Source organism: Herpailurus yagouaroundi, unplaced genomic scaffold, assembly GCF_014898765.1.
Source record: "Herpailurus yagouaroundi ecotype Mexico unplaced genomic scaffold, PumYag 159, whole genome shotgun sequence".
Classification (NCBI taxonomy): domain Eukaryota; kingdom Metazoa; phylum Chordata; class Mammalia; order Carnivora; family Felidae; genus Herpailurus; species Herpailurus yagouaroundi.
The window spans coordinates 37840546-37867143 of record NW_024412400.1 but is presented as its reverse complement, the minus strand read 5'-3'; the positions used below and the strand labels follow the sequence as shown (position 1 = coordinate 37867143).

The following is a 26598-nucleotide window of genomic DNA, read 5'->3' as shown; positions in this document are numbered from 1 at the left end:
TGCACTGACAGAGTCCTGACAGTGCAGAGTCTGCTTGATATTCTCTCTCTCTCTCTCTCTCTCTCTCTCTCTCTCTCTGTCTGCTCTTCCCACACTTTCTCTCTCTTCCTCTCAAAATAAATAAATATACTTTAAAAAAAGAACAAGAAGTAATTATTGAAAAAATGTTTTTTAGGGGAATGGAAGCATTAAAAATCAAGGGGTTTTTTTGGGTAGAGATTATCATTTTGTGTTTAAGTACAAAGTACAACACAATACAAATACAGTAAATAGAATAAATAGAGTATCTAAAACAATGAAAAAATCTCTAAATGCCACTTTAAATAAAGTTTAGTTGATACTGGCTTCTTTTAATAGGTCTGAATGGACAGATGAATTAAACACATACAGAGTGGAAGCAGCTTGGAAATTGTCACAGTGGGATTTGGTGGAAAACTATTTGGCAGCAGGTAAAATTACTTCTTAAAGTATAAGCAGTTTTAATATACTATAAATATTCAGACTTAAGTAGCTGAGTACCATCTATAATCTTTCAGCTTGTTTTATAATTGCCTTCTTGTTCAAAGTAGAATGAAACCATCTGTTCAGTATTTCTGCTGACCATTTTACACATGAAGTAAACCTTGTTTTGGGGCCCCATGGCATTCCTTGACTCTACATTTATTTTTCAGATGGGAAATCTACAACATGGAGTGTCAGACTGGGACAGCTATTATTATCAGCCAAAAAAAGAGATGTCACAGCTTTTTATGACACACTGAAACTAGTGAGAGCAGAACAAATTGTACCTCTTTCAGCTGCAAGCTTTGAAAGAGGCTCTTATCAACGAGGATATGAATATATTGTGAGGTATTTGTGGGGGAGGGTCCATCTTATATTCCTGGTTTGTAAGTGTCTTCTGATAGATTTGGAATGTTTTAATTAGTAAATAACTGATGGTATGTTTGGTATCATGTGTATCTACATGCAGTGGCTCTTTCACTCCTTTATCTCATGGTCACCCTATAGTTTTTTTTGTTTTGGTTGGTTTTGGTTTGATTTTTTTTTTTTTTTTTTTTAAGTAATCTCTGTGCCCAACATGGAGCTTGAACTCCTGGCCCTGAGATCAAGAGTCACATGCTTTACCACCTGAGCCAGCCAGGCACCCCTCACCCTATAATTTTTTTTTTTTAATGTTCTAATGTATATCCTTTTCATTGGAAAAGCAATTATGAGATTTCTAAAAATAAGAAAAACATATTTGTCCTGTTGTAATGTCATATTGTCTAGACATTTACTGTGCACTTTGGTGCTCAGTACTTGTTAGTTTCCTCTTCTTCTCACTTAGAAATACATTTGACATTTCCCTCCCCCAAAATGTAGGCCTTACACTATGAGGAAGGAAAATTAACTTTTAGAGGTGAGGAAGAAAATGATGGAAAACATTTCAGGTCTGTTAGTTCACCTGAGAAAAATAATACATGTTATCATTGAAAAGATAAGTTAAGAACTTTTTTTTTTTTTTTCAGTTAAAAGAATTTACTATAATTTGTATCAGCCCGTTTGGAAACCGTTTAATGAAACCATAGATTGCACCACTGAGATTCTGTTCTGTAGCTACTCAACTGCATCCTCGAACACTGAGTCATAGACACTGCATATTATATATGGAAAAAAACTTCTGTGAATGTGTCATGAGGGTTTCTATCATTCTTAGAAAAAATTAAAATTGTATTCATTTCACAATTATTTACTGTCAGCTATGTCAGGCATATGCAGATATTTATGTTGATTCATAATGGATCTGTATTTTCTTTTATCTTCATATAGGCAATAAAATTTGATTTTCATATACTTGAATTTAGTTTTATATACCCTTCTCCAATTTACTTAATACGAAATCGGGGACCATAGCAAAGCACTAAACATTTAAATCAACATTATTGGTGTTTAATACCTAATTTAAAAAGATAAAAATGTTACTGTTTATATACCAAGAATATATAAGATTAAAGTTCTTCCAAAGAAAACTACATTTTAGATTCTTCATGGCTAATTTAAGTACATGCTTTGTGTATGAGATTAAGGGGCTGAATATGATAACATTTTAATATAGGCTCTATCTGTCTTCAGATTGCACATGTTGTGTGAATTGGAGCATAGCATCAAACCACTTTTTCAACAGTCTCCAGGTGATACCTCTCAAGAAGATTCTCTAAACTGGGTAGCTCGACTAGAAATGACCCAGAATTCCTACAGAGCCAAGGAGCCCATCCTGGCTCTCCGGAGAGCTTTGTTAAGCCTCAACAAAAGGTGTTTGACACTTTTTTTTTTATGTCAATTATCACGAATTTATTATTATACTTGCATATCCTTTGGGAGTATTTATCTTTCTTGATTTTCTCTCTGAATCTGTGTTTTTCTGTTATCAATTGTATAGTTGAAATCTGTATAGTTGAAATGAACCTAGTACTTAAGAATTACTTTTGTATGCACTGTATCTTGTTTTTTTTTTCAATGTTCAAAACATATCTGGCAGAGGTACAGATAAAAATTAGTATTAAAGTTTTCATAGACTTGTAATTGACAAAAATTGACCACCCTAGGAAAATTAAAATTAGTTTTTTAACAAATCAAATTTCTTTGATTTCTTTGAAGTAGTATATTAACAAGATTCCATGTTAAGAGATATTTTTAAATTGTTGAATATACTTAAAAATTCTCTTCCCGTCTGTTTTTGTCATACTCATTTAGACCAGATTATAATGAAATGGTTGGAGGATGCTGGCTACAGAGTGCCAGAGTAGCTAGGAAGGCTGGTCACCACCAAACAGCCTACAATGCTCTCCTAAATGCTGGAGAATCACGACTTGCTGAACTGTATGTGGAAAGAGCAAAGTGGCTGTGGTCCAAGGTATGGCCAAGGGAACGTCAGCGTGTGTGTGTGTGTGTGTGTGTGTATCATATATATATGATATATAAGATATATACATCATATATATGATATATTATATATATATATATATCATATATATGATGTTGTAGATTATGTATGTCTTACCAAGGCCTAAGATGATCCTTAATCCCAATTCAGACTCTTTTCCTCTCGCCTTTCTTCATCATTCTACCATAATCTAGAAGAAACCATTTCTTCTTTCCTGAAGTCCCCAAATGGCTTTCCATTCAAGCTGAAAGTGCAATTCTTTGTTTTCATCTGCCCTCCTTTTTTTTCTTGAGGGAAGCAGCCAATTTTTACTTTGTTTTTACCCTCTCTGTATATAGACAGAGTCTGTGCAGTAGGCACTCAAAAACTTATTTGTTAAATGAAAATAATACTGTTCCCTACTTATATCCTTGGCAGATAATTAGTTCTGGGTAGACTTGCCATTTTCACTCAAGATTAATTTCTAATCTAGCCTATCAGGAAGGGTTTAGCATAAGAACAAAAGTGCCCAGCAATCCCCAGATAAAAGCAATGGTAATGAGAAAGAAGCTTTTTTGAGTATCTGAACTACTTGCAAAGGTTATGCCACAGATTTAAATGGCTGTTATTTATTTATATATTTCCTTATGCTTGCCACCAGTCTAGAATTAGTAGTAAGCATAGCATGTTCTGAAAATTGACATTTAGCAACTGTAGCTGATGCCATCTGTTATTGTGGAGGCGAAAGTAATGACTCAGCCTGTATTTGTCATTACCTGATCATTTTCTGAGCTAGTGCTAGTCTGTATTGTAATGCCTTGAATTCACTGTGTTCAAAATGCAATTCATCATCTACCAGTCAATAACTGCTTCTCCTATATTCTCTATTTTTCTACATAGACTCTATTGAATCCTCTCATCTAACACAGAAATCTGGGCATCATCTTGAACTTCTTCCTCTCCTTCATTTTCCACATCCAATTGGAGACTAAATCTACCATCATCCACCTTTTGATTTTTTTTTTTAAGTAGACTCTACCTGTAGACATGGGGCTTGAATTCATGACCCTGAAATCAAGAGTTGCATGCTCCACCAACTGAGCCAGCCAAGTTCCCCACTTTGGATTTTTAAAAAAAAATTTAATGTTTTTGTTTTTGAGAGAGAGAGAGAGAGAGAGAGAGAACAAGCAGGGGAGGGGCAGAGGGAGAGGGAGTCACAGAATCCAAAGCAGGCTCCAGGCTCCGAGCTGTCAGCACAGAGCCTGATGTGGGGCTCATGAGATCATGACCTGAGCTGAAGTCGGACGCTCAACTGACTGAGCCACCCAGGCACCCTGAAATTTTTTTTAATGTTTATTTATGTTTGAGATAAATAAATGAAAACTCACAGTGTGTGTGAGTTGGGGGAGGGGCAGAGAGAGAGGGAGACAGAAGCTCTGAAGCAGGTTCTGTGCTGACAGCAGAAAGCCCGATGTGGGGCTCACACTCACAAACCGTGAGATCATAACCCGAACCAAAGTCAGATGCTTAACTGACTGAGCCACTCAGGCACCCCATCTTTTGATATTTTGATACATACTTCCAGTTATAAAATAGAAAAGTCATGGGGGTGTAATGTACAGCATGGTGGTGACTATAGTTAATAATACCATATTGTATATTTGAAAGTTAAAAAAGAAACATCTTTTGAATCATCTCCCTCTTGTTTATCTCTGTTGCTTTCATGCATGCCTTTTAACATTTACAGCCTCTAATAATATTAATAGCCTTTTTTTTTTAATTTGCCTATTCCTCTGTGCCCATTACTGCAGTCTGTGATCTTTCTAAAATGGACATTGAATCTTGTAGCTCCTCTGATAAATCTTCTGAAGTATGCTTCATACATTTATTATGAAGTCTGACCCCTAGAAAGTACACAAGGGTTTTCCTGATCGAGTTCCACTCTCCCTCTTCAGCTTCACTTGTCACTATCTCATAGACCCTTTAGGCGTCAGGTAAAACCAGATTACTTACCTTTTCCAGTAAAATTTTTATTCCTCCTTCTACCAAGAATGTCCTTCACTGAATACATTTCAAGAAAATTTCTATTTATTATTTAAGACCTAATTTAAATTATCTTCATTTGGTAACCTTTCCTGACTGTTGCTCTCCTCCATTTTCCTGTACCTTCATGTAGATTTAGAAGCGTCCCTTCTGTCCTTAATTATACCCATATATATTCCTCTGTTAATAGAACTTCACATCGTGTTGCTATTTTATATAGTCTATTTCTTCACTTGACTATGAACTTTTTTAAGCCAGAGATTTTGATTTATTCGTGTTTATCCGTAGTCATCTACATATGTGTTCAGTTTCTTGTACTTTGATTGACTGTAAGAATGAATGAGTGAATTAATGAATGAATTTGAGCTCTATGTGATTTGAAGCAATGCTTCCTTTTTAGGATTTTACTTTCACAGGAGGGAAATGAGACATGAACATGAAATTACAAAGATTTATACATAAAACATACTTACTGGTCTTTAAATGCTAACAATTTTGTTTTTCAAAAACAGAAATATGTTTTTAAATTATAATTTTTTTTTTTCAACGTTTATTTATTTTTGGGACAGAGAGAGACAGAGCATGAACGGGGGAGGGGCAGAGAGAGAGGGAGACACAGAATCAGAAACAGGCTAATATGTTTTTAAATTAAAAGGCTTATTGTTTCCTTTTTCCTTTTAGGGTGATGTTCACCAGGCACTAATTGTTCTTCAGAAGGGTGTTGAATTATGTTTTCCTGAAAATAAAACCCCAACCGAGAGTAAGAACATGTTAATCCATGGTCGAGCTATGCTGCTAGTGGGCCGATTTATGGAAGAAACAGCTAACTTTGAAAGCAATGCAGTTATGAAAAAATATAAGGCAAGTATATGTATAATGCAGTTTCATTAAGAGTTCAATCTTTTTTTGTTTTTGCAAATGGATAAAATGATTTTAAAGTCTGTATGGAAAAACACATGTATAAAAATACCCAGGAAACTTTTTGACTTTTTAGTAGTGTAGATAGCATAAGAAGAATTATCACGAAGCAAATACACTCAAGAAACCATCACCCAGGTCAAGAAGTAGAATATTATTAGTACTCTATGACCCACCCTTTCACCCTCCTAAAGGTAATCACATTGCATCCTGCAATTTTTTGAACAAACACAATGTATACCTTCCTTACTAAGTATTAAGCTTTATAGTGATGGTATTGTGAGAGAGCTACTTCCCAATAACCCATGAATCAAAGAAGAAATTGCAGTGGAAATTTAAAAATTATCTATAATAATAGACTAAATGATAATAAAAATACAACCTATCAAAACCTGTAGGATTGGGGGGGCATGTGGCTGGCTTAGTTGGAAGAGCATTTTTTTTTTTTTTAAGTTTATTTATTTATTGTGAGAACAAGAGGTGGGAGAGCACAAGCAGGGTAGGGGCAGAGAGAGAAGCCCAAGCATTTTCTAATCCTGAAATTTTTTAAACCTGAAAATTTTTGTATATTTCCTTCATCCTCTTTGCTTCAATGACTACATGGGGAAGGGACACTGGCAGCCTTGTCCCTGTGGCTGGTTGGGCATATGAATCCAGCATTTGTTCCATACATCTAGTCATGTCATTCTCTCCTCTATCCACAGGCAGGTTGCCATCTATAATAAATTTTCAAGAATAGATTCAGGGTAAACTCAAGATTTAAGGTTCCTGGTTCAAACTATGTTCTCAAACTTGCTTGAATTAAGAGTGGAACTTCATTTAAAAGTGTTTTTTTTGTTTTTTTGTTTTTTGTAGTCAGCCATCCTATGTATTTTCCATCACATTTCAAATAATGTTATTTTAAAATAAATACACAAGGCAGGAAAAGGGAAAGGAAATGATATAGGGGACAAAGTAAGAGTGACCAGAAAGGTTGGAAAAAACTTGGAAGATTGTGGCCTCACAGAAGTCAAGGGAGAAAGTGTTTCCAAGAGGAAGTGGTGAGAACAACAGAAACAGATGCTGAAGAGAGTTCAAATGAGACCAGAATTGGAAAGGATCTTTTAGATTTAAGGATCTGCTTTAGTGGAATACTGAAGACTGAAACCATGAAGAAATAGTTTGAGGAGTGAGTGTGAGGTGAATTCTTAGAAACCGGATTATGAAGTTGAGAGGGAGGGCAATTATCTGTGACAGATCTTGGAGAAAAATAAGATGTAATTTTTTTTTTTTAGCCATATTTTTATGCTTCTAAACCCTGTCCTCAGGGCTTTGATATTCTCCTTTCACTGAGATTTTTTTTAATAAAAAAATATATATGCACACATTCATAAAACACTTTAATCCATCTGGAAATTATTTTGATGTATCATATAAAGTGGCAATGTAAATGGAGTTTTCTTTTCCTAATTGGCTGATTATTCTGCACTATTTCATGTTGGCCAGTGGACAACCCACCAGAACCAACCAGCTATCCTAAGAAAACCTTTTTAAGAAAACAGCTATTCTTTATCCAAATCAAAGAATCATTGTTCCTTTGACTTTGCTCTGCCTCCATGTGGGTCTCATACTTTTGATCCCTAATCATCTATTCATACTTTATTTCCCAGCATAGTTTGGGGGTTTCTTAGGTGAACATCTGGTATTCTCTTTTACAGGATGTGACCTTGTTCCTGCCAGAGTGGGAAGATGGGCATTTTTATCTTGCCAAGTACTATGACAAATTGATGCCCATGGTCACAGATAACAAGATGGAAAAGCAGGGTGATCTCATTCGGTATATAGTTCTTCATTTTGGCAGGTAAGTGTGAGAACTGTATGTGTGCTGATTACATATGTCAGAGTGCCTCTTTTATCACAGATCTTAATGTGTTCAGGACGTTTTCTGTTTTGCCACTGATTGTCTTTAACCTCAGATAAGATATGTTTTTTCTTTATATCATTCTTTCTTCCTTTTAAAAACTAAACTTTAATAGTGGAAAAAGTAGTGTGTGTGTATGTGTGTGTGTGTATATTTTTTTAAAATTCAGCAGTACCAGTATTATACAATGAAAATTAAGTGCCCTTCCCATTCCAGACCCTCAGCTTCTGAGTCCCCCTCCCTAGAATTTTTGAAGACTCTTTTTTTTTTTTTTTTTCAACGTTTATTTTTTTTGGGACAGAGAGAGACAGAGCATGAACGGGGGAGGGGCAGAGAGAGAGGGAGACACAGAATTGGAAACAGGCTCCAGGCTCTGAGCCATCAGCCCAGAGCCTGACGCGGGGCTTGAACTCACAGACCACGAGATCGTGACCTGGCTGAAGTCGGACGCTTAACCGACTGCGCCACCCAGGCGCCCCTAGAAGACTCAATGTAATATATTTAGTGGTTATAATTAATTACCAATGGAATGTCTCTTTCCTGCCCATTCTGCTAAGAAATACATATGAAAATCATTTTGACATTAGACTTGTAGAAAGAGCTTATCTCTTAAACTAGATAACAGGTGAAATATAACTTGATTTTATATATATCAGTGTATTATAATCAACTAGTGTATTGTCTCATGCCTACTGTTTATATTTTCACATATTATTTCCTAAGAAGTAATAATGACATTCCATTCATTCTTCTTGGCATAGGCAATGTGGAGCTTAGTGAAGAATATAGTAACAAAAAGAGATAAGGGAGTCGAAGGTAACCTCTACCAAGAAGAAATACTGACAGCATAATTTTTGTCAGAAGGCTATGCAAAATTCAAGTGGTAGTTTAAGTCTTTACATTTAAAATTTTTTTTTCAACGTTTTTATTTATTTTTGGGATAGAGAGAGACAGAGCATGAATGGGGGAGGGGCAGAGAGAGAGGGAGACACAGAATCGGAAACAGGCTCCAGGCTCTGAGCCATCAGCCCAGAGCCTGATGCGGGGCTCGAACTCACGGACCGCGAGATCCTGACCTGGCTGAAGTCGGACGCTTAACCGACTGCGCCACCCAGGCGCCCCAAAGTCTTTACATTTTAATCTACATAATGTAAAAAAAGAGCACTGTGTTAATAACATTCTTTTTCTGTAAAATTGCAGATCTCTACAATATGGGAACCAATTCATATATCAGTCAATGCCACGAATGTTATCACTATGGCTTGATTTTGGTGCTAAGGCATATGAATGGGAAAAAGGTACAATTTTTTTATGTAAAAATTTCAAGGGATAAGAATTTTAACTTTAGCATAAAGTCACAATTGGCTTGGCAATCTAACTTACAAAAAGCTAGAAATAAATTTGATAATTAAGATTGCATGTAAGTGTGAGTAAGAAACTAAAGTTAAGAAAAGAGGAAATGCGTGGATTTAGTTGTTAGTCCATGGACTAAACGCATGGACTTAGTTGTTGCAGTTCACAGCCTGCAAATGAGAATCTTCTCATTCGTTCAAGAACCCAACACATATTGAGAGGAACTAGTTTAAACCAAATAAGTTATCCTAAAAATTACAATGAACTGTGGCTTATTCTGTGTTTCTAGTGAAAATTAATTGCCCTTGAGTTTTTCAGTGACCCTGAATATTTTAACTGTTTTTTCTTCACTGTTTTTTTAACTTTGATTTGTTTTTTTCCAGCTGGCCGTTCTGATCGTGTACAAATGAGAAATGATTTAGCTAAAATAAACAAGGTTATTACAGAGCACACAAATCACTTAGCACCATATCAGTTTTTGACTGCTTTTTCACAGTTGATCTCCCGAATTTGTCATTCTCACGATGAAGTTTTTGTTGTCTTGATGGAAATTATAGCCAAAGTGTTTCTGGCCTATCCTCAACAAGCAATGTGGATGATGACAGCTGTGTCAAAGGTAATATAATAGTCACTACAGTGTCATTTTCCATTTTATATGGCATTGATTATTTAATGTTAATATGAAGATGTAAGTTCCATTGTTTCTTTCTTAGATTAGTAGTAAAACATTAATTTTAAATACTTGAAAAAAGAGAAATTAAAGCATTATATGTCATTTTAAAGTTCAGGAATATGTACCATATCAAATGAAAGGACAGGTACGTTAAGGTCAAAGAATTCAGCATCCTGTTTCTCTATGAAGTCTAATAAACTTTTAGTGCATGGTATAAAAATGGTAGCCTACTTTTTTCAAAGTGTTTTATCTAAAGTACCTAAACTTTTAATAATAGAAAAGCTTTATTGCATTATTAATAAGCATTTATAAGGTGGTAAATATATTTAATTATAAATATTTTGGAGAATTTGGAAAATACACAGAGATCTAAAAAGGAAAACTAAAATTCACTAATTCTACCGTTAATATTCTTCCGTATTTTTGTATGTATATTTTCTATGCATATTTTAATGCTAAATTTGGATTATAGAGATAGAGAATTTGACATTTTTCACCTACAATTGTTACCATAAGCATGTTCGTATGAATTCAATATTCTTTGAAGACACAGTTTTAATAATTATATAAAATTCTATAGTAATTTATTTTCTGTAATTTATTTAACTGTTGGTTTTCCATAGTTTTACTCTTGTAATACATCTAGACACATCTGTATTCTCATTTCTGATTATTCTACCAGGATAAATTCTAAGAATGGAATTCATAAGATAACAGCATTTTTATTGCTGTTGAAAGCATTGCCGAATTGATTACCAGGAAATTTGAATAGTATAAATTCTCATCATCATCATGAATACTTTTTAAGTTGATTTGTGTCAAAATTTTGTTATTTTTTAAAAATCTTTTATAAAACTACATTTAATTTTTTTTATGACAGTCTTCTTATCCCATGCGTGTGAACAGATGCAAGGAAATCCTAAATAAAGCTATTCATATGAAAAAATCCTTAGAAAAGTTTGTTGGAGACGCAACTCGCCTAACAGATAAGCTTCTAGAATTGTGCAATAAACCGGTATGATCATAAATCTTACTACTTATAGACCAGTACTGGATAATTTATACAAAACTTCTATATGATTTTAGCTGGTTGTCTTTCATTTGATTAGTTAAGTGAAAATTCTAACAAATGAGTGTACACATACATCAAAATTCATCAAATTGTGTACTAACCTCAATAAAGCTGTTTTTAAATTTTCTAACCTGTCCCTCTCTCAAACAAATATACTCAAAAATTTCTAAAAGCTCTTTTTAATGTAGATTATTCAGAGAGTAAATTATCCATATCTATTAGAAATAATTTAAGTAGAGGGATATGAAATAGGCTCTAAAAATATAAATATGTAAAATACTCATAGTTATCTCTGTTATTATTTTGTGTCATATCTTTAAAGTTTCAAAACTTACATGTTAACCTACAGATATGAGAGGAAAGAAGATTGGAGTTTTGATTTTCATTTCATTTCATTCTTTCAGTACACATTTATTTCATTGCCTTTGAGGGAACAGGCACTATGCTGAAACAAAGATAAATAAGACATGTTCTGCTGCCTTGAGGAGTTGATAGAATCATAGGGAAGAAAGGAGATGATTATCATCTAGTTTAATAACTACTTTTTTCAGTATATTTCTGTAATGAACATGCTTAAGGGGTAACCCACTCTTTTACCCAAGGAATTGGAAAAGTACCCTAAAGAATACCTAGAAAAGGTAAAAGTGGGGAATGAGGATAGTTATAAGGAGGGAGAAAGAGACTCTTTATAAGTAAATAGCTAGATTTCACTTTACATACATATTCAGTCTATTAGCTCTTTATAGATAAGAAAATACAGACTATTCTATGTCTCACCTTCCCTTCATCAATAAACGCCTTGAAAGAAAAATATGTTTTTGCTATCTGCATTAGTCCTATTTGACCTTTGATGTACTTGGCATTATCAAAGACAGTGTTATGATAATGGTAAACATTTACTATGCACTGGCACTTTTCTAAATGCTATACATGTATAAGTTTTCAGTTCTTTATCTGAAATTTTTGTAGCCAGCTACATTTAGGAATTCAGAATTTTCAGATTTTTAAAGGCAATGCAGTGTATGTACTTAATATTGAGTATCCCCACTGCAGTTATTCTGTTAAAATGTCCCATAATCGGTTACATAACTGTTTCTGCAGTAAAACGTACTAATCTTTGCTCTAAGTGAGAAGTTCAGGTATCATTTTGCTGCCAAATGAGATTTAGTACTGAATAAAAGGTTTGATTTACACAACTTTTTGGATTTTGTAATAGGGGATAATAGACTATATGCCTCTATTATCTCCTTTATTATCTCCTTTAGTCATTCAACAGCCCTGTGGTATAGGTACTATTACTGATGCAGTGAAAGAATACAGAGTAGGTAAAATGAGATGTATAAAAAATTCTTAGAAAACCACTGACTGCTTAACCATTGTAATTAAAATACTGTAGAAATGAAATTTTTGTTTTGGTTGAAATTAAGCATTCTACAATTCAAGGTAAACACAGAGTAATTAAAACGTACTGTTTTTTTTTCCCCCAGGTGGATGGAAGTAGTTCTACATTAAGCATGAGCACTCATTTTAAAATGCTTAAAAAGCTGGTAGAAGAACCAACATTTAGTGAAATCCTCATTCCTTTACAGTCAGTCATGATACCTACTCTTCCATCAATTCCGGGTGCTCATGCCAACCACGAGCCATTTCCTGGGCATTGGGCCTATATTGCCAGCTTTGATGATACGGTAAACTTCAATGTTACATAACTACAATTTTAAAATTTAGCGAAGTTAGAAACGGCAAAGTAAGTTTAAAGGTGTCTTTCTCAGAGAGTAAGTAAATCGTATTTACAAAGAAAAAAATGATTAGAAGTACAGAGAAGTAAAACTTTATACCAGTGGGACAAAATTAAATGTTAAAAATGTTCCCAAGATCTATGACCCACAAAAATATCCATATGGAGAAGACTGGTACTTTTTAAATGTGTATTATGATGAACAAGAGCCATGCATCTTAAATAGCATACTAGGGGAGATGGTTCCTTCAGAATTTTTAGCTTTTTATGTCCTCCCTTGAACACATTTTCTCTTCTCAATTTTTCTAGTACATATTGCTAACATTACATGTCTTTTTCTAATCATGCGCTACCTTTGTTTCGTCAGCTTTTCAATCAGATACATTTTATCTTTCCTTGTGCATTGTAAGATATACACACACAATATTTTCCTTTTAATCATGTATAACCCCTAGGACAGTGTCTTTAAAAAAATGATTAACTGAGTATTTTGATTTTTTAGATGTTCATATTGTTTTAGTTTGAGTATAATTTTTATTTTCCACAATTTGACTTTTCCATACTTTCTTTTGTCCTAAATATGGAGAAAAAATTGAGAACAAAATATAGTTTTTGTTTATACTTTGGAAGGACACAAAATTCAGCTAAGAAGAACTTGATTTTTTTTTGAAGTATAATATGTAACTATAAATGTAACTATTTTATTTTTTATTTTATTTTAATGTTCATTTATTTTTGAGAGAGAGAGCAAGAGAGAGCGTATGTGTGTGAGTGATGGGGGAGGAGCAGAGAGAGAAGGAGATACAGAATCCAAAGCAGGCTCCAGGCTCTGAGCTGTCAGCGCAAAGCCTGATGCAGGGCTCGAACCCACAAACCACGAGATCATGACTTGAGCCAAAGCTGGGTGCTTAACTGACTGAGCCACCTAGGCACTTAAATATATGACTATTTTAAAGAAATGGTACTAGAGCATTTCTAAGTGAATTTTTTTTAATGTTTCTTTAATTTTCAGGGAGAGAGTGGGTGAGTGGCAGAAAGAGGGTGGGAATAGAGGATCTGAAGGGGGCTTTGTACTGACAGTAGAGAGGCCAACATAGGGCTCGCATACTTGCACTCATGAACCATGAGATCATGATCTGAGCCGATTTCAGATGCTCAACTGACTGAGCCATCCAGGCGCCCCCTAAGTAAATACTTTTCATAACTGTGTTTGTTCCAGCAAGTCTATAGATCAAAACATTTAATTGCTTCATAGCCAGATACTAAACCGTATAATGAAATCATTCTTACTTATAATCAGGTTTTGTTTTTAATTTAATAATACTCAGCTTATTGACTCACCTTATTAGGTAGACTTGATTTTGGAAAGAGTTTCTTTTTTCAAAAATCAAGTTACATTAAATTGATAATCATTTCTTACCCTAAAGACATTTAGGGGCACCTGGGTGGCTCAGTTGGTTTAGCATCCGACTTCGGCTCAGGTCATGATCTCACTGCTTGTGAATTTGAGTCCTGCATCATGCTCTGTGCTGACAGGTTGGAGCCTGGACCCTGCTTCAGATTCATTCTCTCTCTCTCTCTCTCTCTCTCTCTCTCTCTCTCTCTCTCTCTCCCCCTCCCCTGCTTGTACTCTGTCTTTTCCCTCTCTCAAAAATAAATAAACATTAAAAATAAGATTTAAAAACAGTGCCTACAGCTCTGAAGACAGGCTCTGAAAAATGTTTCAAAAGTCATTTAAACATTGTGACTGTTCTGAAGAGAATACCTAAGTTTAGATGTATAAGCACTTATATTGCTGATAAAGTAATCCTTTTACTTTATATCCACTCCTAATGGGTGAAAATGGGTCTCTATTCATGGGCAACCCATTCTTTTCATAGATGATAGGTGATTACGATCAAAGACATCTTTAAAGGGGCACCTGGGTGGCTCAGTTTGTTAAGCGTCTGACTTCATCTCAGGCCATGATCTCGCATTTCGTGGGTTTGAGACCCATGTCAGGCTCTGTACTGACATCTCGGAACCTGGAGCCTGCTTCGGATTCTGTGTCTCCCTCCCTTTCTGCCCCTCCCCTGCTCATGCTCTGTCTCTCTCAAAAATAAACAAACATTTAAAAAAAAAGAAATCATTAAAATAATAAACTTACTACACAATATAGATTATTATATTCTTTTTGTTAGGTAGCACAATTTTTAAATATAAAAGTTTAAATGGGGGTGCCAGGGTGGCTCAGTTGGTTAAGCGGCAGACTCTTGATTTCGGCTCAGGTCATGATCTCATGGTCCTGAGATTGAGCCCTACATCAGGTGCGCGTGCGCGCTCTCTCCCTCCCTCCCTCTTTCTCTCTCTCTTTCTCTTTTTCTATTGTTCCCCCTCTCCCTGTGCCCCTCTCCCCTACTCACACACACTCTCTCTCAAAAAAAATAAAAAATAACAAATTTAAAGAATCTTGACCTTAACTTATATGTAATTCATCATCTTTTAGGTGGAAATTCTTGCATCCCTTCAGAAACCAAAGAAGATCTCTTTGAAAGGATCAGATGGAAAGTTCTACATCATGATGTGTAAGCCTAAAGATGACCTGAGAAAGGATTGTAGACTGATGGAATTTAATTCCTTGATTAATAAGGTTTGGAGATAGTTTGCTTTAATTTTAGAATTACAGTAATTACGATCATTGTGATAGGAACTTTTCAGTATGCAAATAGATCATTCTTAAAAAGAGAATGAAATGTACTACCTTTTTTGTTTTCACTTAATTTTTTTTAATTGGGATAAAATTTACCATTTTAACCATTTTTAACTGTTCAGTTAGTGACATTAAGTACATACACATTGTTGTACAACCATCCCCACCATCCCTCTCCAGAACTTTTGCCATCTTTTCATACCAAAACTCTCTATCCAGTAAACAATAACTCCTCATTCCTCTTCCTCCCCAGCCTCTGGTAACCACCATTCTACTTTCTATCTCTATGAATTTGACTACTCTAGGTACCTTGTAGAAGTGGAATCATATAGTTTTGGGCCTTTTTTACCGGCTTTTTCACTTGGTATTGTCTTCAGGTTTCATCCATGTTACAATGTGTCAGAATTTTTTTCCCTTATAAGGCTGAATAATATACCATTGTATGTGTATATTGCATTTTGTTTATTCATTCATCTATCAAGGAACACAGAATGTTTCTACCTTTTGCTATCGTGAATAATGCTGCCATGAACATAGGTATATAAATAACTCGTTGAATTCCTGCATTCAGTCTTTTGAGTGTGTATACAGAAGTGGAATTGCTGGGTTCATGTAACTTTTTAAAAAATTAGATTACCTTTATTATATTGAGAAAAATGTGTAAGACATGTTAATGAGGGAAAATATTTTCTATTGAATGCTTTTTTTTTTAATGTTTATTATGTTTTTTGAGAGAGAGAGAGAGAGAGCACGAGTACAGGAGGGGCAGAGAGAGAGGGAGAGACAGAATCTGAAGTAGGCTCCAGGCTCCAAGCTGTCAGCACAGAGCCCAAAACAGGGCTTGAACTCACAAACGGCGAGATCATAACCTGAGTTGAAGTCAGATGCTTAATCGAGTGAGCCACCCAATCGCCCTTCCCAAACATTTTAAATAAATTTTTTTAAAAAGTCCTTCATTTCATATTGCCTTTGAAATGGGCTTTTAATGTGGTATAAAGTTTTGTTTTGTTTTGTTTTAATATTTTTATTTATTTTTGAGAGAGAGCATGAGCAGGGAAGGGGCAGAGAAGGAGGGAGACACAGAGTCCAAAGCAGGGTCCAGGCTCTGAGCTGTCAGCACAGAGCCTGATGCGGGGCTTGAAATCGGGAACCGTGAGATCATGACCTGAGCCGAAGTCGGACGCTCAATCGACTGAGCCACCCAGGCGCCCCTAAAAAACTTTTTTTAAATGTTTGGTAAATTGGTAACTTAATTCACTGACTGTTAAACCAATTAGTATGTTCATCCGAAGCTCCCTTGAGTGTTTTTCTGGTTAGGAGTATTAGATGGCCTGGCTTTAGTTTATAAATGTATCTTTTTCAGTTTTGTTACTGATTAATTTATTTCGTTACTATTCTCCTCATTGCCATGGTCAGATACAGTAGCCTGATTTTCAAAAACTACAGTCTGTGTTTGTCTAGGAGACCACAAACTGATATTTACATGTAAATTCTAATATTATACTGTTTGGCTGACATTTATGTAGCCTACTTATTCCTGGCATTTAAAATATGTTTTTGGCTAGTGGTTGTGCTTTTGAATTGGACAAATTGCAATTATATTTGTATGCTTAGTCTGTTTATGTCCTACAGTTCCAGAATTAAACAAAATACTGTTTATCCTTTCCTAAATGAATTCAGAATTAATCAAATGAGATGTAAAAAGCTTTCTTCTGCTAGGAGATAGTTTTTCAAATGAAGCTGTAATATCAAGCTGCAAGAATAAAAATAAAATTTTTATACGATATATAAAATAAAAATTTTAAGGTCATCATAAAACTCATACTTTTTTGTTTATAAATTTTTGAGATAATCAAAATTAAATAGCAGTCTTTGTACCTAAGGACTTAATATTTCAGTAATATCTATAAAGCAATAAACAGTGAAAGAACATTTTGTCATTGAATATACAACTTTAATACTTTCAACACAGTATTCTCACGTTAATAATTAAAAAAGTGAATGGGTTGCCCATGAATAGTGAATAATTCTCAGTGAATAATTAAAAAAGAGGGACTTGCCCAAGGCATTTTTAATGATTTGGAAAAAAGAGGATGGATACTATCCTAGTAGTATCCTTTCCTACCATTCTGAAGAATTATTCATCTATACCACAGAGTAAACTTTCACTGACATTCTTTTGCTATGAAATGAATAATTTTTAGATATATTTGACATGACATGTAGAATTCTGAATTTTTAAGTTTATGTGTTGTTTTTTTTTTAATAGTGCTTGAGAAAAGATGCAGAATCTCGCAGAAGAGAACTTCATATCCGAACATACGCAGTTATTCCCCTGAATGATGAATGTGGGATTATTGAATGGGTTAACAACACTGCTGGCTTGAGACCTATTCTGACCAAACTATATAAGGAAAAGGGTACTAAAATGAATTCTTAAAGTACAAATATATAATGAGTATAAAATCTAACATGTATAATTGTTATTAACATATCTCATTGTACCTTTTTTTTAATAAGCCATAGTAGAATTTCTAGGTCAAATGATAGTCTATATACAGAAGTACTAAGGTGTTTGTCTTTACACCTTCCTTCTCTATCTTTATCCCGAAAAATTTGATGTAGCTTACAAAAATGTACATGAAAATTTGTTTTTCACAGAGGTTTTGGTTAGCAATTCTGAAACTACTTTACATGTATACTCAACTTTATTTTTTATTTATTTATTTTTAATGTTTATTTTTGAGAGAGAGAGAGTGAGCATGAGCAGGGGAGGGACAGAGACTGAGGGAGATACAAAATCAGAAGTAGGCTTCAGGCTCTGAGCTGTCAGCACAGAGCCCGACGCGGAGCTCGAACCCATGAGCTGTGAGATCATGACCTGAGCTGAAGTTGGATGCCTAACCGACTGAGCCACCCAAGCGCCCCTGTATACTCAACTTTAGCAAATGAATAAATATATTATGGATAATGAGAGCTAGTTTTCTTCCACTGTCAGAGAAAGAAAAGGAGAAAGAAGGTTTGAATAAAGCCAAAAGTATTAGATTGGAATTAGAGACTCCAACTGGCCAAGCCTCAGATAATTTGAGCAAGAAAATAAATAATGATAGTATAGATTATAACTCATGGAATAAAATTGACATGAGTCCACACTGATGTAAATAAATGCTTCAATAAATAAGTAGGGAAGTAGGAACAGTTCTTCCTTACAATACATAATAGATCTTCCTTGTAGTTAATGAATGTAGAGGAAATTATGGAAATAGAAAATCACCAATTAGCAGGTACCACAATAATAATTATTGCAGGCAGCGATTATCAATGGATGTTGAAGTTAATGGGCAAAAGGTTATTTGTAGGGTCTCAAAGTATCTCCCCATAAGCTACTTCTTAATTAAAAAGGAAGAAAAGTAGTAACTTTACATTGGAGAAACAAAAATATGACTGGTTAGAACTCTTAAAAAATTTCAAGGTAATCAAAGACAAAGACAAAAATTACTCACATTTGAGGACATTAAGGAGATAATGACAGCTGAGTGTAATAAGGGATCCTGATTGGATCCTGGCCCAGACAAAGGATAGTAGTGGGACATTTGGTGAAATTTGATAAGGTCTAAAGGTTAGTTAATAATATCGTAACAATATTGAGTTCCTTAGGTAATTGTACTATTGTTATAAAAGATACAGACATTAAGAATAGCTAGATGAAGAATATATGGGATGATAGGTGAAGTTATCAGAATAAGGTAGAAAATAAGTTATTATCTTCCCTAGGGCCACTGTAACAAAGTGCTACAAACAACAGAAATGTATTCTTTCACAATTTGAGAATTGTGAATCCAAAATCTTGGTGTCAGTAGGGCCATCTCTCTGCAAGCTTTAGCAGAGAAACTTCCTTGCATTTCTGTCAGCTTCTGCTGTCTTCAGCAATATTTGACGTTACTTTGCTTATAGACTCATCACTTTACTAGCTCTATTCTCCGTCATCATACAGTGTTGTCCCTAAGTCTATATGTCTGTTTTCTTATACAGTATTTTATACACAGTCATAGTGTATTAAGGGCCCACCATAATGACTTCATCTTAACTTTATTATATGGGCAGCAACCCTACTTTCAATTAAGGTCACATTCACAGGTACCAGGGGTTAGGACTTAAACACATTTTTTTAGGGTATAATTTAACCCATAACAATAAGTAACATTTATAAATTACTGTATCATTGTGCTAAGTATGTTATATGCCTTGTTTTTTATTGTTAAGTGATTATCCCTATTTTATGTACAGTACAGAGGTTAAGTAACTTCCCCACGTTCACAAAGCTGATAAGTTGCAGAGCTGAAACTCACACACTGGACTCTTATTCTAAGGAATTTACTATTGACTATTTTATTGGAAGGATGAAATATTGTATAAGTTTTAGTTATTGTTATTGGATTTTTTTTAATTTTTTTTTTAAACATTTATTTATTTTTGAGAGAGAGAGAGACAGAGCATGAACAGGGGAGGGTCAGAGAAAGAGGGAGACGCGGGATCTGAAACAGGCTCCAGGCTCTGAGCTGTCAGCACAGAGCCCGACGCAGGGCTCGAACCCACAGACTGCGAGATCATGACCTGAACCGAAGTCGGACGCCTAACCGACTGAGCCATCCAGGCGCCCCGGATTTTTTTTAATATTAAAAAAAACTTCTTTAAATACCGTGAACGTATGGGAATTATGTAACATTTGAGACTGAAAACATCAAATCTCAAACTTATCCTTAAAACTTTGGCTCTGCCTTGGGTGTAAAAAGCACCAAACCGAGGTGCCTGAGTGGCTCAGTCAGTTGAGTATCTTACTCTTGATTGCAGCTCCAATCATGATCCCAGGGTTGTAGGATTGAGCCCCATATCAGGCTATATGCTGAGCATGGAGCCTGATTGAGATATTTTCTCTTTCTCTCTCTCTCTCTTCCTCTCTCCCCACCTTTCCTTCTCACTGCTCTCTCCCCTTTTCCCTCTGCCCCTATCCCCCATTCGTACTTTCTCTCTTAAAAAAAAAAAAAAAAAAAAGTATCTAAACCAAGGTGGGCCTGAAAGGCACTTTATAGACTGTAGTCATATCACCCATCTAATATAAGCTCACCAGTATATCAGAAGGAAAATTTCTTGTTTTTCTCCAGATGATTTGCATTGTACAAGATTAGCTCAAGAATCAACTATACTATGAATCTTATAGGCTAGCCTTCACACAGTAAATTATTTCAAAGCACCATTGTAGGTTTTTTAATAATGATTCAGTGTGGACCTATACTACATGCTGATTAACAGAGAGATTAGTACAATTTTAGTGAGGACTACAACATTTTACAATTCCAGGGGTACTCCTCACGTTGGATTTATTCTGAGTAATATCTTCTGGAATCAGTTGATTCCACATTAGTTTTAGTTGACATTCATTTTCATAAACAAGAAGCTTCACTTTGGATAATTACAAGGGAACATACATAATGCGTTTTATTATTTTATTATAATATCAGAAGGTAAGTTTATGAAAAATTTTCCATTCTTTTAATTAACAATTTGAATAAAAATGGATGTTTTCTGTCCAATAAAAAAAATTGCCCCTTATTTGGCTTGTGTGATTAATGAAAACCACTCTACCTTGTAGGAGTTTATATGACAGGAAAAGAACTTCGCCAGTGTATGCTACCAAAAGCCGCAGCTTTGTCTGAAAAACTCAAAGTATTCCAAGAATTTCTCCTACCCAGGCATCCTCCTGTTTTTCATGAGTGGTTTCTGAGGACATTCCCTGATCCTACATCATGGTAAATTAAACAGAAAATAATACATTATTATGGTTAGATGTTTTAAAAAATATCTAGGGGTGCCTGTCTGGCTCAGTCAGTAGAGTGTGTGATTGTTCTCGAGGTTGTGAGTTTGAGACCCACATTGGGGCTACAGATTACTTAAAAAAAATTTTTTTTTAATTCTAAATTTAAAATTAAATCTAAATTAAATCAGTGGCATAAAGATATGTGATAGGCATTGTGTTTTCTTTAGGTACAGTAGCAGGTCAGCATACTGTCGTTCCACTGCAGTTATGTCAATGGTTGGTTATATCCTGGGGCTTGGAGACCGTCATGGTGAAAACATCCTCTTTGATTCTTTGACTGGTGAATGTGTACATGTGGATTTCAACTGTCTCTTCAATAAGGTAAGTGATGTGACTCATTCTAGTTAATTGTATGTTTTCTCCCAATTGCCTTTTTTAACAACTGTTCTTCCTAGATATACCTGTTGGTAGAAGTTATCATCACAGTTGAGTCACACTGAGAGTTTTTTTGACTGGTTTTGATCAGTGGATCCCAGAGTCCTCAGTAAAGCAACTTAGGATGAAGAGAACTCAAAAGAGTGATATAGGAAAACTAGCACTGAACTTGAAATCCAAAGATTCAAGTTCTGACTCAGTTCTTAGTTATGTGAATATGGGCAGATCAGTTCATTTTACTGAGATTCAGTTCTAAAGAGACAGTACTTTAATGTGATGGTTTCCAAACCTGGCAGCATATCAGAATCATCCAGGAATTTAAACAAAATACACAGATCTCTGGCAGACATCCCAGAAAATTCTTTAGGTCCAGAGGGGCTTAAGATTAAATTAAGCTAGTTGGACTGAGGTCCCTCAGGCCCCCTCTAATTTTCCAGTGTCCTGGAAGGCATACTGGTAGATTAACCCCCTATTTTCATATCCCCAGTATTGATTGCCGTCTGCTGTCACAGGAACTAAGACAGGTTACAGATACAAATAAGATTAAATCAAAAGATAAACCACTGGTATTTGTTAAATCATATAAGAAACTGAGTCAATAAATTTGGGGATGGAAAGGCCCTATGAAAGGCAGGTTGAGAATGGTAGAAAATAAATGAACTGGACTTCATTATACTATATGTTGTATACTCTCATCAGTATGAGCATCTAATATTTGGTTATTTCTTTTCCCTCCCTGCTTTAAAGTGAAACTCTTAAAAAAAAAAAAGAAAAATATGAGAATATTTGTTTTTATTTTATATTACTCAAGAAGGACATTAAGGAAGTTAACATGAGATTAAATATTGAATGCATAAAAATTTCTCTATAGTAATATTCACTATAATAATTCAGTGATAGGTGAATCCATCCATCCATTAGATCAAAGGTAGAGATGTAGGCTCCTTCGTGTTATAGGCCTCTAATGTGGTTACAAATATTTTTATATTTACATATTATAAAAATATAAATATTTTGAAGGTATCTGCACTTTGCTTAAAGAGTCTAGACTTGAAGTTCTAATTTTTTTTTGCACAAAGATTTTAAAATTCTAATACTACTTTTTAATAAAATGCCTTGTTTTAAGGGGGAAACCTTTGAAGTTCCAGAAATTGTTCCATTTCGGCTGACTCATAATATGGTTAATGGAATGGGTCCTATGGGAACAGAAGGTCTTTTTCGAAGAGCTTGTGAAGTTACAATGAGGCTGATGCGAGATCAAAGAGAGCCTTTAATGAGGTAATTATTTATGTTATGTAAACAATTTAACAGTAATCTTGAGTGTAATTATTGGTTCCTAAATATGTTTTTTAAATAATAGAAGCCACTTTGCATTGGTTGAAGTGATTTTTTTTATTTTGTTGTATTGTATTTAAAAAAAACTTTTTTTTAATGTTTATTTATTGTTGAGAGACAGAGCATGAGCATGGGAGGGGAAGTGAGAGGGAAAGACACAGAATCCGAAGCAGGCTCCATGCTCTGAGCTGTCAGCACAGAGCCTGACGTGGGGCTCAAACTCACAAACCGCAAGATATGACCTAAGCTGAAGTTGGATGCTCAACTGACTGAGCCACCCAGGCGCCCCGAAGTGAATTTTTTTAAATAATAGCTTTATTAAGGTATAACTTACAGTTCATTGCAGCATTATTTATAATAGCCAAGACATGGAAGCAACCTGAGTGTCCATTGATGGATGAATGGGTAAAAAAAGCCTGATGTATGTATATGTATATACACACACACACACATATACACACAAACATATACATACACAGTGGAATATTATTCAGCCATAAAAAGAAGGAAATCTTGCCATTTGTGACAACATAGATAGACCTTGAAGGCATGTATGCCAAGTGAAAATAAGACAGAGAAGTGTGTGAGATCACTTATATGTGGAGTCTTAAAAAGAAAAAATAGAACTACCTTATGATCCACGAGCTGCACTACTGGGCACTTACAAAAGAATGCAAGAGCACTAATCCAAAGAGATACATACACCTTGATGTTTATAGCAGCATTATTTCTAATAGCCAAGAAAATGGAAGCAGCCCAAGTGTCCATTGATTGATGAATGGGTAAAGAAGATATGGTACAGTTTTCAACATAGTACTAGAAGTCCTAGCCTCAGCAATCAGACAACAAAAAGAAATAAAAGGCATACAAATTGACAAGCCAGACTTTCACTCTTCACAGGTGACATGATATTCTACACAGAAAACCCAAAAGACTTCACCAAAAAAACTGCTAGAACTGATATATGAATTCAACAAAGTTGCAGGATATAAAATCAACGTACAGAAATCAGTTGCATTTCTATATACCAATGAAGCAGCAGAAAGAGAAATCAAGGAATCGATCCCATTTACGATTGCACCAAAAACCATAAAATACCTAGGAATAAACCTAATTAAAGAGGTAAAAGATCTGTATGCTGAAAACTACAGAAAGCTTATGAAAGAAATTGAAAAAGATACAAGGAAATGGAAAAACATTCCATCCTCATGGATTGGAAGAATAAATATTGTTAAAATGTCTATATTACCCAAAGCAATCTACACATTCAATGCCATCCCTATCAAAATACCACCAGGATTGGGGCGCCTGGGTGGCGCAGTCGGTTAAGCGTCCGACTTCAGCCAGGTCACGATCTCGCGGTCCGTGAGTTCGAGCCCCGCGTCACGCTCTGGGCTGATGGCTCAGAGCCTGGAGCCTGTTTCCAATTCTGTGTCTCCCTCTCTCTCTGCCCCTCCCCCGTTCATGCTCTGTCTCTCTCTGTCCCAAAAATAAATAAACGTTGAAAAAAAAAATTAAAAAAAAAAAAAATACCACCAGGATTCTTCACATAGCTAGAACAAACAATCCTAAAATTTGTATGGAACCACAAAAGACCCTGAATAGCCAAAGTAATGTTGAAAAAGAAAACCAAAGCTGGAGGCATCACAGTTCCAGACTTTAGCCTGTATTACATCAAGACAGTATGGTGTTGGCATAAAAATGGAGACCTAGATCAATGAAATAGAATAGAGAACCCAGAAATAGACTCACAAATGTATGGCCAGTGAATCTTCGACAAAGCAGGAAAGAGTATCCAGTGGAAAAAAGACAGTCTCTTTAACAAATGGTGCTGGGAGAATTGGACAGTGACATTTAGAAGAATGAAACCGGACCACTTTCTTATACCATACATAAGTATAAATTCAAAATGGATGAAAGACCTAAATGTGAGACAGGAAACCATCAAAATCCTAGAGGAGAAAACAGGCAGCAACCTCTTTGACCTTGGCCACAGCACGTGTCTCCAGAGGCAAGGGAAATAAAAGCAAAAATCACCTATTGGGTCCTCGTCAAGATAAAAAGCTTCTGCACAGTGAAGGAAACAATCAACAAAACTAAAAGACAACTGATGGAATAGGAGAAGATATTTGCAAATGACATTATCAGATAAAAGGTTAGTATCCAAAATACATAAAGATTTTATCTTTATAGATTTTGTTATCAAACTGAACACCCAGAAAAACTATCCAGTGAAGAAATGGGCATAAGACATGAATAAACACTTTTCCAAAGAAGACCTCCAGATTACCAACAGACACATGAAAAAATGCTCAACATTGCTCATCATCAGGGAAATACATATCAAAACCACATTGAGATACCACCTCATATCTTCAGAATGGCTAAAATTAACAACTCAGAAAACAACAGATGTTGGCGAGGATGCAGAGAAAGGGGAACCCTCTTATACTGTTGGTGAGAAGGCAAACTGGTGCAGCCACTCTGGAAAACAGTATGGAGGTTCCTCAAAAAATTAAAAATAGAACTACTCTATGACCCAGCAATTGCACCACTAGGTATTTATCCAAAGGATACAAAAATGCTGATTATAAGGGGCACATGCACCCCAATGTTTATAGCAGCACTATCAATAATAGTCAAAGTATGGAAAGAGCCCTAATGTCCATCAACTGCTGAATGGATAAAGAAGATGTATGTGTACACACACACACACACACACACACATACATACATACATACATACACACAGTGGAATATTGCTCAGTGATCAAAAAGAATGAAATCTTGCCATTTGCAACAACATGGATGGACCTAGAGTGTATTATGCTAAGCTAAATAATCAGCTAGAGAAAGACAGATATCGTATGATATCCCTCATGTGGAATTTAAGCAATGTAACAGATAAACATAGGGGAAGGGAAGGAAAAATAAGATAAAAACATAAGAGACTCTTAAATACAGAGAACAAACTGAGGGTTGCTGGAGGGGAGGTGGGTGGTAGGGGGATGGGCTAAACGGGTGGTGGGCATTAAGGAGGGTACTTGTTAGGACGAGTACTGGATGTTGTATGTAAGTGATGAATCATGGGGTTCTACTCCTGAAACCAATACTACACTGTGTGTTAACTAACTTGAATTTAAACAAATAAATTTAAGGAAAAAAAAGACTTGGTATGTATGTATACACATACACACACACACACACACACACACACACCACACAATAGGATATCATTCAATTATAAAAAAAGGATGTAATTTTGCCATTTGCAATGACATGGATGGAGCTAAAAAGTATACTAAGTGAAATAAGTCAATCAAAGAAAGACAAATACCATATGATTTCACTCATATGTGGAATTTAAGAAATAAAACAAGCAAGCAAAGGTGAAAAAATAGAGCAAGATACAAACTCTTATTATAGTGAACAATCTGATGGTTATTACCAAGGTGGAGTGGAGGGATGGTTAAATAGGTGATGGGAACTAAGGATTACACTTGTCATGATGCGCACAGGGTAATGTATGGAACTGTTGAATTACTTTATTGTACATCTGAAACTAACATAACACTATGTTAATGGAAATTAAAACTTAAGTAAAAAAAGAAAAACAAAAACTGAGCTCATAAAAAACAGACTGGTGGTGGCCAGAGGGTGGAGGTGGAGGGTAGACAATGGATGAAGGTGGTCAAAAGATATAAACTTTTCGTTATGAAGTAAAT

The 26598-nt window shown here is 35.2% G+C and overlaps 1 protein-coding gene across 4 annotated transcripts in view; it reads left to right on the top strand.

The window, feature by feature from the left end:
- Positions 1–22838, top strand: part of ATR (ATR checkpoint kinase) — a 99508-nt gene extending 76670 nt beyond the window's left edge. For 3 of the 4 annotated variants that reach the window (XM_040480381.1, XM_040480382.1, XM_040480383.1), the window contains 15 exons: positions 358–449; positions 672–849; positions 2113–2292; positions 2734–2893; positions 5627–5806; positions 7561–7703; positions 8964–9061; positions 9500–9732; positions 10670–10804; positions 12349–12549; positions 15085–15228; positions 17558–17708; positions 20939–21095; positions 21331–21484; positions 22665–22838. In XM_040480381.1, coding sequence (XP_040336315.1) covers positions 358–449; positions 672–849; positions 2113–2292; positions 2734–2893; positions 5627–5806; positions 7561–7703; positions 8964–9061; positions 9500–9732; positions 10670–10804; positions 12349–12549; positions 15085–15228; positions 17558–17708; positions 20939–21095; positions 21331–21484; positions 22665–22820 — 2362 coding nt within the window. In that variant the 3' untranslated portion in view covers positions 22821–22838. Of the gene's footprint in view, positions 1–357; positions 450–671; positions 850–2112; positions 2293–2733; positions 2894–5626; positions 5807–7560; positions 7704–8963; positions 9062–9499; positions 9733–10669; positions 10805–12348; positions 12550–15084; positions 15229–17557; positions 17709–20938; positions 21096–21330; positions 21485–22664 lie in introns of those variants that run through there. The other variant, XR_005792104.1, reaches the window with a different exon arrangement.
- Positions 22839–26598: the final 3760 nt, after the last annotated feature.